We start from the raw sequence: 12,327 nt of genomic DNA on the forward strand, positions 1-12,327 counted from the left end.
ATGCCATTTCAAGAACCTTCATTGAAGCGGTGGGTTTCCCTTCAGTTTCAGACAATTTCCAACCATCTTTTGAACTCAAAACATATATAAATCAATTCCTCCCGTCGATTAGATGAATTTTCATGTTTGGATCGTTTAATTTAGTGAAGAAATGATAAAGTTACAATGATTTAAAGTTTGCCCAGTTTCCGGCTATCTCCACCACTTTCGAGGCATTTTATGGTCAAACCATGGCTATTTATCCGTCGTGAAAGGTACCAATCTCTTCATCTCGTTGAGAACTATGATTTCCATTTTTGAATTACTTGATTTTGTTGAGTATTGACAAAGTTATGGACGTTGAAATGTTGCCCAGAAATTTTGGCGAATATCCCTGTTTCCCACTGGCAGCCGTCTTTCAGGCCATTTTATGGCCATCTCCGGCGATCATATGGACTCCAAGCGATATAATTTTTCTCTACACTTCTCTAGCTTCGATTTGGTATATTATGAGTCGATTTTGGTTAAAAAACAAGCGAGATATGGAGTTCTAAAGATTGCCCTGGAAGTCTGCAAAATCTGCAGAATCCGGCGAAAATTCATTAAGGTCTGCCACTTAAATAGTATAGCAATCGATGATCCAACCGTTGGATCGTTACTAAGCTTTAATACATTATAGTACGTAATATTTGAGGACCATAGGAACTTACGGATCGGGAATTCGACGTACATATCTTTCCGAATTAGATTTGTAAGTTTGTAAAATAAAACATTAACCGCCACATGAATTTGCAATTGGCGGAGATCCAACCATTGGATCGTAATGAAATTTTAGTATGTTATTCTAGAAGCATAATGTGGATCTTTGGAAGTTACGGATCAAAAATCTGAGTTCGGATCTTCCGGATCGAGTTACGTAGGATTATGGACCCTACCGTCGACCTTTGACTGACAGTTGACTTTTGGTTAATGAGTCTCAAATCATTCTAGAATGTCCTTTAGGATGTGATTTATGTAAGTTATGTGTTCTATTGATAAGGATTCTGAGATGTGAGTTGATAATTGTTCTAGGCGCCGATCACTTGTGACACCTCGATGTTTGTGCTAGGGAGTTGTAGCGTGGACTCCGGGTGAGTGGGCTTTTGGTTTTCTATATATACATATATATGTTTTACATTTTCTCATAAACTGTTTTAATTTGCGTATATTTTAAGTGCCATGTCATACTTGCATGTTATTTTAGTATATGCATTAGTATAGATATGCATATTATTGCATGATGCTGTGGACACCCAGGTAAGTTTCAGGTGAGTACATATTGATGATCGTGATTGCAGTGTGTATGGTTATGTTTAGATGCATTTAATGCTCATTATTCTGCACCCCGGTGTTAGTGCTCTGCCCGAGGCCAGGGCCTAGCCTTCACGTGATCGTTCACCTCCCGCACCACACGCTTACCTTGGATCCAAGGCAGGTGCCAGCTTGTCGTACATACCACATTAGGTGGTTTCGACTCGTAGGTGACTTACGATACTTCGCATAGCCTTCACGTGATCGTAGCACTTCAGCGTATCTATTTACACCCAGCATGTTGTACAGACCACATTAGGTGGTTCTGACTTGTGTGCATGAATTGGTTATGAGTTATAGGTTCAGCTGTATATGTTACGTTAGGTGACTCCGACTGACATATCATATTATATTGATTCAAATCACCTGGCTTGCATATTTATTACTGAAATACTTGACATGGCACTCACTTTGGCTTTCATTACTCTCAAGCCTGATTTCAATATACTTATGTATTATTATTTTATGGGAAATTATACGAGTTTTACGGTGAGGGGTTATTATTTTTGGAAAGAGAAATGGTTTCAAAAAGCTTTGTTTTTGCCCACTCATGTTTTTTGTTTTTTGCCCCTCTAGGTTTTAGCCGCTGAAGTTCGTATCGACAAGGATTATTGGCGAATCTCAGTATAAGTGGCTACCTCTGAGGGTATGATCATTACCAAGGATGAAAATATCGATATTATCGGCGATACTTCGCCTATAATATCGTGTTTTTGAAATAACGATATTTTTACATATATCCACTTAATTATCGTCCAAATATCGCGATATTTTCGATATTTTCAAGATATTTTCAAGATATTTTTTATATTTTCAAGATATTTTCGATATTTTCGATATTTTCGCGAGGAGGATGCTCCGACGAGGAAGAAGAAGGAGCAGAGCTGGAAGAGGCGGAGGAGGGCTTACTGAATGGTGGAAAGGGAGTGGAGCCGCCGGAATCCGCCGAGCGCGAGGATTCCTCTGGACCGCCAATCACAATCACCACCGCCGAAATTCCCCCAAATCCCCAGAAACAAACACGAAGTTGAAGCAAACCCAAATTCCAATAGATCAAATTATGGAATTACAGTGCATAATGATTCAAAAATTACCTTAATTTACACAAAAAGCTTCAAGATCTAACAAGAATTACATATCCAAAGTAGGGAAATTTAGGGAAAAACCCACCGAGTGTAGTTCATCTTCTCGTAAAACCGAATCGAGAAAAGCGAGAGCGACAGATTCACCTCGTCCTTTCCCCACCGAATCGAGAAAAGCGAGAGTGACAGATTCACCGCGGCCATGAGGACGAGATGGTGATGGTGATGTTCCTCGCGCAGGGAGATGGGTGCATGCGATGGGTGCTTGCGTGCTGCGGTGCAAAGAAGAGAGATGAAGGAGATATGAGAGAGAGAGCCGAGAGGGAGACAGAAGAAAAAGAAAAGAAAACAGAAAGAAGAAGAAAAGAAGAAGGGAGTCACGGGGGAACAGAGAGAGAAAAGAGAAGAGTGGAGGGGGGGCTGCCACGTGGCCACTTCAGAAAGAAAGGGATCCAATGTTTTGGATCTTGATTGGGTAGTCAAAGAGGACCAATTTGATATATTAAAATGTTTAGGGGATAATTACACAAAAATATCTTTATAAATGGGGGTGGGTGTTACATATTGCCCTAAAAAACTCCAAGTAATTACAACATCGTATTAGAATTGTAATTGATCCTTGTTAGATTTGGTTTAGAAATTCTATGTAATTTAGTGATTGTTTCATATTAGGTTTAGATTTGAATTTTTTACTCCATTCAGATTTTAAAGGATTATAATAGATTTAAAAATTTATGAATTTTGATGAAGTTTAATAATTTTTAAAACTTTTATGTAAAATTTTAAGTGAATTCCCTCAAATTTTCAGGGAGCGATTTGAGAATGTTTAAAATATTATGTGAAATATTTCTAATTTTTTCGAGTTTCCCAACTTTTTAAAAATATCTTCGAATCAATTTCTAAATGAATACATTTGGAATGTATGAATTTCTTAAAAATCATGATCGAATACCCCTTAAACTTTAAAGAATCACTTAAAATCCTGATTAAATGCCCTTAGATTTTTAGGGAGAATTAAAATGTTTATAAGCCCCAATTGGATGTACCGCTTAATTTAACTAATTGACACAACACAACAAAACCAGTTAAGCTTACAAATTAACACAAAAGACGACTTGATGCGAGGTCATATCTAAAAAACTTGCCGCAATATGCCCCAATTGGTGTGTTTAAACTTCTTTCATTAATTACTACATATTTTCTACACTCACAATGTTTGTCAGCTCGCTATATAATCAACTTGATAATGTTAAATCCATCATGCAATGCATTTCCTTCAAATTTTTTGTGATAAACTAATAGATAATTGACTAAATAAACATCTTGCAAAGTTTCAATATTAGATAGGATTTTGTTTGGAAAATAAGAGTTTCAAAGGCCTATCTCTAAAAAAACCCTAGAAATTATTATATTACTTTAGTCTAAAGTAGGAGGGAAATTGGCACTATTCATGTGAATAGTGTTTTGAACCACATTTCAGTTTATTTACAATATTGCCACTCGAATGCTTTTTCCCACCTTTCTCTTTATTTACAAAAAAACCCCCTCCGGCTTCAGGCCCGATTTGTAGCCTTTGGGCTGCATCTCAGGTTTGACTCGGGGAGAGAGAGGGGATGGGGACATAAGGGCTGACAAATTAGAGAGAGGAGACAGCTGGGTGTGGCTGTGGCTGTGGCGAGAGGAGAGGAGGGGCATATAGGGATTGACAGATTGGAGAGAGATGGGAGCTACGGGTGATCTTGATGCCGCGTGTTAGGGAGACTTTCATTTCCTTTCTTTCTGTGAGCTGCAGAGGGACTCGGTGAGACCGTGCCGTCAGGAGAGAGAGCAGGAGGGAGAGAGAGGGATTTGGTGAGGGGAAGGCATGCGGCTTGCAAAGAGGAGGATGCGAGAGGGGGAGGGAGGAAGGAAGAGTGAGAGAGATAGGGATTTGGTGAGGGGAAGGCATACCGCTTGTAGGTAGACAGAGTCACAAGGGTGTACCATTCAAGGGAGAGAGAGAGAGAGAGAGAGGAGATTGAGTGGTGGCATCACTCTCACTACCTGCACTCCTGAGGCCGGCTACGAGAGAGAATGACATATGAGAGGAGAGAAAGAAAGAAAGAAAGAGCGCGCAGAGACAGGAAGGCCTGAGATTGAGGACAAATGCCATGGTTGAACATAATGACTGAGATTTGAAGCCCATGACAGCCTCAGCTGATTGAAAGGGTGATGAGTCGTTTTCAAATCTTTTGTGCTTTAGGATTAGGTTTACAAACTCTATTCATATCATGCAGTTTCAGATTCGAAATATGAGTTTTGCATAGTAAAGGCCTTCATTCAAATATGAGTTTTGCATAGCACTATAAACATTATATGTAGTTACAAAATTGCTATTTTGATTGGTAGCTCTATTGATTTTTGTTAAGTTGATTTGAATTTATACCGAATTTACTATATTTTTAGTACAATTATTTGCTTTCTGGTTTTTAATTTAAAGACTAGGAGTTTGAATGGTGTAGTGGAGGTTGAAGTTGTTTCCCACATTTTTGTTATGAATTCTCAATGTTCGATGAATTCGGGAAATCAATTTTGTTATCTCTTATGCAGTTATGATCGTATGAGTTGGAATTTAGATTTTCACACACATGTAAACTGAAAAAATAAAATAGATTTCGTAATTTGAAGTTAGCCGACCCCACATGATGGGAAAAGGCTTAAGAAGAAGAAGTTAGCTCTAAACTATAGAAGCATGGAAATTTATGTGGACCTTAGATTGTTTTGAAAAATAATTGATTGATTCAAGAAAGCAAAGACCTTGGAACCTTAACTGTCTCATTGTAATCCTTCACCAAGTTCTGGTAATTTATGTTCTATTTATTCTGTCATCTGAAACTGAATTGCATTTGGGTGTTTGTCTTTGATGCTATTTTTTGGATGTAGGTAACTAGATTCTTATTCTCTAGGAATTGTATTCGTTTGTTCAATCTCAATATTTTACCAATATTCTCACGATGTCCTTTGTTTTTAATCTATAATTTATTTTGTCCAATTCATGAAATTTCCTTCTTTTTTTTTGACGATTTAAATAAATAGGAGCAATTTAATTATCCGGTTTGGAGGGTTTTGATCTAATTGCAGTATTTATCTGTTATCTGTAGGTTTGTGAAGGTCTGTGAATAACAGTTGATGAAAAAGTTGCAGTTTCGGAAATGACTGTCAGCAATCAAGATGTGAAAAAGAAGGTTCCTTTTTCTTATTTTTGTTCCCAAGTTCTTCTTCTTTTCTATTTTGTGGATAAAAAAAAAGGATCGTTCGGCAAACAGAAGGGTGTTTTTTTTATCAGATTTTGTTAATTAATTGGATTTTGTGTTTACCCATTCGTTTCAGTCTTTTATTCATAAAATCTTCACCACAAAGGAGAAAGAAGGAAGCGGCTCTTCGGATTTCTCAGGTGAGTCTCTAATGGTTGACTGCAACTGAATATCCTTCTTCCTTTCTTCTTTATTTGAAACAGTGATAACTCAGTCAACTATGAGTAGATGTATAGCGGCCTGCTTCAGTGCTCACTTGGTAAAGTTTTTTGGTCACATAAAGGTGCTGGAGTTGGGAACTTTTTGGATCTTAAATCATTGGTTGCCTAACATTCTCTATATTGAAATGCATCATTTTTGTTACCACATTTTATATATTTTAGACAATGAATTTGAGTGCAGTGGACTATGAGTCAGTGAACAGAGAGTTACTAATTTTGTTGTATGAGATTTGGTTAAATGTCTAATACACATAATTGCTGAGGTTTGTTTACATTGGTGGTAAATTCTTATTTTCTTTTCAATTTTGTTTTATTGTAATTCGTCTTGGTTTATGGATCTTGCATTGCTTACGTGAAATGGTTATATTTCAATGTTTGTGAGATGTCGAATTGTGTGTTTGTGGCTTAGTGAGAGTTAGGTTTAGATTGTGTAGAAAATGTGGGCTTCGGAGTGTAACCCAATTAGCAATTTGGAGTGATTGAGGAGAAGTATTCTGAGTTGCAGTAGGACTCGGTCAGACCATGCAGACAGGAGAGAGCGAGCGAGCAGAGAGAGAATAGGGAAGGAGGGAGGGAGAGAGATTGGGATTTGGTGAGAGGAAGAGAAATGAGGGCTGTGACTTTTGACTCGGGGAGAGATGACTGTGCTTGTTGCTTCGGTCAGAGCATTGTTGGGGGAGGAGGACAGAGGAACTGACAGATTGGAGAGAGATGGGAGCTAGGGGTTTCGACTCAGTGAGATTGTGAGGGAGAGGGGGATGGCAGAGACAGATGGGAGGGAGCTGGGCGTGGGAATTGCAGAGAGAGAGAAAGAGAACTCAGAAGATATTTGTTTTGTTGAGAGCTGACAAGAAAAAGGGAGAAACAACGACAAAGTGACAGAATCTGAGAATCTGAAGTAAAAAAATGATTAGTGCAGTTTTAGCTTCTGGCACTTTCTTCCCTACTTTCTAAACCCATTTTTCTCAGCACCTCTTCAAGCTCTGGAAGTGTTTGCACAAATTGGAGCTCAAAAGCGTCAGATTTTATGGAACAAATGGTCTCGGAGAAGCAGATTACACTGCGCAGTAGCAGCGCAGGACCCGGTGGGCCTGGGTTTGGTATTGTTCATACCTCTGTTTCTTCAATTTTTTTAATTTCTTTTATATGCAATTTCTGTGCTTGCTGTTGAAATGAATATGGTGGTGGAAACTGTTGTTTTATATGAATTGTGTTTTTCACTACATTAATAAAGATGGTTCTTTGTTGTTTATCTCAACCTTGCTTCGCCCGCAGCCGCTTGAAGATGACGTGGTCCTGATAGTCGGTCACTTCCGCGATAGTTCTGAACAAAGGATTCGGTTCCCAAGCTCTGACGATTGTGTCTGTGGCAAAGAGAATTTAGGAAGAGTGGAAGATCCAAGAAGGATTTGCTAGGCGAGTTCTTTTGTTTTTTATTTTGAATTTCCTTTAAATAACTGTTTTGAATTAATGATAGTGAAGTTTTCCCATACTTAGGGTTGGTTTGGTATTGTTGTGCTTTGAAAAAAAGTTACTGTGAGAATAAGCGGCTGTGCTGTGAGAATAAGCGGCTGTGCTGTGAGAATAAGCGGCTGTGAAATAAATCAGCAGAGCGTTTGGTAAACTTTTTTGTAAAAGTGCTTTTGGAAAAAGCACTTTTGGAAAAAAAGCAGTCTGATAGCGGGTCTTTTCATTAAAGGAGCACTGTAATTCTGTGTGCTTTGAAAAAAAGCCAGTTTTCCAAAGCTGCAAATAGCAGCTTCAGCTTTTTCCTTTGATTTCAGCTTATTCTCACAGCAACTTCCAAAATAAGCTTGTTTTTTTGTTTACCAAACACCTAAAACCCTCACAGTTTTTTTTCATGGGTGCTTTTTTTTTTTAAGCACCTCACTTCCAAACCACCCCTCAGCCTATTCATTTTTATCAAATATTTTGCACCAACTATTTCATGATGCTGACTGATGTAATTAATTTGGTTTTGTACTGAAAGTTGGAGTTGAGAATGTATGGAATATAATTGTTGGATTGGTGTTTGTACTATAGAAACTTAGGTGTGCTTACCCCCTTTTCATGGGCATCCACAGTTACAATATTTGTTAGAGCTTATGAGACGCCGTTCAAGTCGGACTACTGGTGAATGCCTAAACTTTTGTGCTTAAATGGATTCATCAACTCAATATTGTCGTTAATTTTTGTTGAGTCCATTTTCCCTGCAGCTGTTCTATTAGGATTTTAAGCTCGGTCGTTCAGGCATGACACATTTTCAGTGGGAAGTCATAAGCATAATTCATTTTTTTTAAATTAGACTCAAAGATTTTTATGTGCATTATTCTTCCGTTTTATGAATTTAATTGGCTGCCTTAATGATGTTGTTGATGAATCTTCACGAAAGTCCGTTTCTCTTTTAATCATTGACTATTTTTGTTTTCTAGTATTAGCTAATCCAGATTGGATGAAACTCAAGTTGACTATATATTAGTATGCGTTCAAATTCTGGATATCAAAATATAATTGTCTCCAGTAATACTAAATTTCGTTATCGTTATGGTTTATAGATCAAGTGGATTAATTATAGCTACGTGGGGTGCTTCAGAGTGTAAGGGCTGGTTTGGTATTGCTGTGCTTTGAGAAAAAACTGCTGTGAGATTAAGCGGTTGTGCTGTGAGAATAAGCGGCTGTGAAATAAATTAGCAGATTGTTTGGTAAACTTTTTCGTATAAGTGATTTTGGAAAAAAAAGCAATCTGATAGTGCGTCTTTTCATTAAAGGAGCACTGTAGCTCCGTGTGCTTTGAAAAAAAGCCATTTTTCCAAAGCTGCAAATAACAGCTTCAGCTTTTTCCTTTGATTTCAGCTTATTCTCACAGCAGCTTTCAAAATAAACATTTTTTTTTAGTCTACCAAACACCTAAAACCCTCATAGCTTTTTTTCATGGGTGCTTTTTTTTTTAAGCATCTCACTCTCAAACCACCCATAAAGCATGTGGATAACTTTTCAGTGGTTGAATGGTGTTCTTCAAAATGTTTTGATTAATTTTCTTGAAGTTTAGTTGCTAGCTAGTAACTTTTTTTTTTTTTAAGGGATGATAGTGTTCTCATTCCCTCGATCTTATTAAAATAAAAACAGAAATACAAACAATGGTGCGGATGCAAATTTCTGTCTTCTTCTTGGACGAAAATGCACCTGCAAAACAATTAACACCTTAGGTTAAGGCCAAGAGCGTCATGCGCCCATGATGAATGGGGGAGGGCCTTTGGTCAAAGAACCTCTGATGCCAAAGTTAGAATTTGAGGGAGAAAGTATTTGGAGAAATTTGGAGAATTTCAGAAGAGAATTAGATTTAGGTTGTTTGAGAAAATGAGGGGCTATATATAGGGGTGTGGCCGGCCTTATTAGGAAATTTGGGATCGGACACATATGGTTGATTTGTGGGATTGATTGCAAGATATTATGTGAAATAATATCTTGCAATTAATTTGGTAATTAATCAATTAATCCCAATTTGAAAAGAATAATTGAGAGTTACCTTGTGGGCAAGGATTTGATGAGGAGTGATGAGAGAGTTTTAAAAGAATATCATTTTGATCACCTTTGAGCTCGATTGAGTTATTATTGTTTGTTACATGTGTGAGAATTCTGGTGTGCCTTAAGGGTAATTTTATCTTATTAACTCAAAAGTTCATGTGTCGCCTCTATATTTTTCTTGATTATTTTTTGTTCCACAAAGGGCAATACAAAGCCAAACCTTCTTGAGGAAAAAAAAAACGTAAAACCAAAAATCAACCCCACATACAAAGAAAACATATGATGAAAATCATTTGAAACGATGGATGGTAGAAGCAGAAAGATCATGAATATAAGCAAAAATTTCACATGAAAGAACGTTCACCATCAGTAATGTGCATCATGATTTGCACGAAAGTTAGCTACATGCAGTTGCTAGCTAGTACAGTAGTAGCTATATCACTCAACTTTTATTTTATGTTTTTATTATTTATTAGCTGTACCAACAGTTATATGAATTTGAAACATTTGTCAACATTAAGACAGAGTATTTGGAGTTAATGCAGAATTTGGTATAAAACTAAGTGCAATGATGTTTTAAGATTTATACAGTTAATAAGACTTTATTGTTTTTGTTTGTTGTAAGAAAAAGAGTATTATTAAATCAAGTGCTTGTTTAATAGCAAAAATATTAGAGACCACTGAAAGAACAAAAAGAGTATATACACTTGTCTTGTCACTGTCATATTCTTGTGGAGTTCATGTGCGATATTAAATTATAAGTACAACATTGGTTGTAACTTGTAACTAATTTGATCATAATGAAAAACCTAACCTATTTAGTTCGCTCTTCAGATCTGACTTATAAATAATAAATAAAAAAGAAAACTAGTGAAAAAGGTTTGAAATTTTTTAATTTTAACGTTAAGGACAAAATAAATGGTAAAATGAATAGTACTAGAATTGACTTTTTAATGTAAAAATGTGGTTTTTCGTTAAAGTGAATAGTACTGAAAGCTTTTCCCTATAAAAAGAAAAGAAGAAGTGTACGATCTCATGTAATTGGTACAGGGTAGGCATGCGTGGACCTGTAAAACAAGTCAAGAAAAATATTAAAGGGGATCCTATCTTCTATAAGTAGCATGGTAATCGATAAATAGTTCTACTTTCATTGGGTTTCCATCCCAAAAACTTAAAACTTCTATCACACAATATTCTCTCAAAAATGCCGCCGGTAAGCCTTTTCATATATATATATATATATATTCTACTACTCTTGCATCTTGTTGCAGTTATATACATTTTATACATTTTTTCTTTTAATCCAACTGAAACTAATTAATAAGGCGAGAAGGTTTTCTTAAATTAGCTGACATTAATTAAATGTATAAATTGATCATATTGTTTATACATCTTTTGTACAAATTGATGGTGCAGCAAATGAAGATCGTTGTGAAGGTGCCAATGCACTGTGACAAATGCAGAAGAAAGGCCTTGAAGATTGCAGCTCGTGCACAGGGTATGTGCCTTATGATATTATCATGATTCAAATTTTCTTTCAACGATTTCATTGTTAATTATAGTTGGCATGGTTATTAAAGAGTATCATAATTAATGAAAGCAGGTGTTAGTAAAGTGTCGATAGAAGGAGAAAACAAAGATCTTGTGGAGGTGATCGGGGATGGTGTAGACTCGGTTTGCTTGACGAGGTCATTGAGGAAAAAGCTCGGCTGTTCCTGCACCATAGTCAAAGTTGAAGAAGTGAAGCCGGCAGTTAAAACTGAGCAAAAGTCAACTCCAGCTCCTTCAGCAAGCTGTGTTCAATACTGTTGCACTCCCCAGTTTCGTCCAATGTACTGTGAACTGGTTCATGAATATCCAGAACCAACCACTTGCTCCATAATGTAATTGCGTATGACATGAATTAGTTGAACTTGATTATGATCATTTTCATTTTCTCTTTTCCCTTGTAGATGCATGGATCTAAAGTTGATAAGAAATATTTTATATCAATTGCTTCTCTCTTTGAAATTTTGTTTGTGTTTCTGCTTGTGCCTTTTTCATGCGTTTCCTAACCTATATGGAATTGCTCAGGTACTACGAAACATTTCTGATCATAAGTGCTTTTATAAGAAACACTTTTATCACAAACATAACAAGTTTGTAATCCAAAGAGACCATCATTTATATGAGTTGCCTTTAATTATGTACCTGTACTGATCCATACTAATTTTCGACCAATAAATGGGTGAAAGTATGATTATATAGCAGCATGTGTGGATGCATGGTTAATCAGGGTGTCAACACACTTCAAACTATCTCTATTTCTTGATTACTCTACAAAATGGGTCCTGTCCACCTAAGCTTTCTCCGCGTGTGGCTGGCTGTTAACCACAAGGTCGAAGTTTCAACCAATCTTCTAGGGGTGCGTTTCTTTTATTTTTCTATAAAAAATGAGTTATTCCATTGATGAAGCAGCAAAAATACAATCTAGTCTGTTGTGGGTGTTGTCTAGCTTTACGAGTGATATGGACTCGCTTGTTGCGGTGACTTTTTTGGGCTTGAGTATAGATCAGGGTGGCTGAGCAGGCCATCTACTTTATTTAATGTATACGCAAGATTCTTTTTAAATTAAGAAATTGACCATTGGAGATGATGCACCCATATTATTGTTTTGTTTCATCATCATACTAGGAAAAGAAAAAGGATAGGGAAGATCACAGAATTGAACTGACTAGGTAGAATACTAAAGAAGAAGGCTCGAAAGTTATGACCCCAACTCAATAACGAAATAGGGAGTAATTTCACCACAAGAGTAGAAACGTGGTGATGACACAACTTTATTATACCCAAGGGTTGATTTCGTTTTGCTTTTGATTTTGGGACTGAAGGTTTCAT

At 36.7% G+C, this 12,327-nt stretch overlaps 1 protein-coding gene and 2 long non-coding RNA genes across 4 annotated transcripts; all 3 read left to right on the plus strand.

Moving 5' to 3' along the window:
- Positions 1-4,407: 4,407 nt before the first annotated feature.
- On the plus strand, positions 4,408-6,105 carry LOC139194023 (uncharacterized). Of its 2 annotated transcripts, none has more exons than XR_011578693.1 (3): positions 4,408-4,619; positions 5,552-5,635; positions 5,781-6,105. It is a non-coding gene; the product is annotated as an uncharacterized lncRNA (long non-coding RNA). The 2 variants fall into 2 exon arrangements; XR_011578692.1 differs by lacking the exon at positions 4,408-4,619 and adding an exon at positions 5,150-5,251.
- Positions 6,106-6,678: 573 nt separating this feature from the next.
- LOC139194024 (uncharacterized) lies at positions 6,679-7,415 on the plus strand. Its single transcript, XR_011578694.1, has 2 exons — positions 6,679-7,025; positions 7,201-7,415. It is a non-coding gene; the product is annotated as an uncharacterized lncRNA (long non-coding RNA).
- A 3,070-nt stretch (positions 7,416-10,485) lies between these two features.
- On the plus strand, positions 10,486-11,460 carry LOC103407607 (heavy metal-associated isoprenylated plant protein 47-like). The gene is made up of 3 exons (XM_070818110.1): positions 10,486-10,663; positions 10,867-10,948; positions 11,054-11,460. The coding sequence occupies exons 1-3, from the start codon at positions 10,655-10,657 to the stop codon at positions 11,335-11,337; spliced, it is 375 nt and encodes a 124-aa protein (XP_070674211.1). The 5' UTR covers positions 10,486-10,654; the 3' UTR covers positions 11,338-11,460.
- The last annotated feature ends 867 nt before the right edge of the window (positions 11,461-12,327 follow it).

The sequence above is a fragment of the Malus domestica genome, chromosome 03, assembly GCF_042453785.1.
Source record: "Malus domestica chromosome 03, GDT2T_hap1".
NCBI lineage: Eukaryota > Viridiplantae > Streptophyta > Magnoliopsida > Rosales > Rosaceae > Malus > Malus domestica.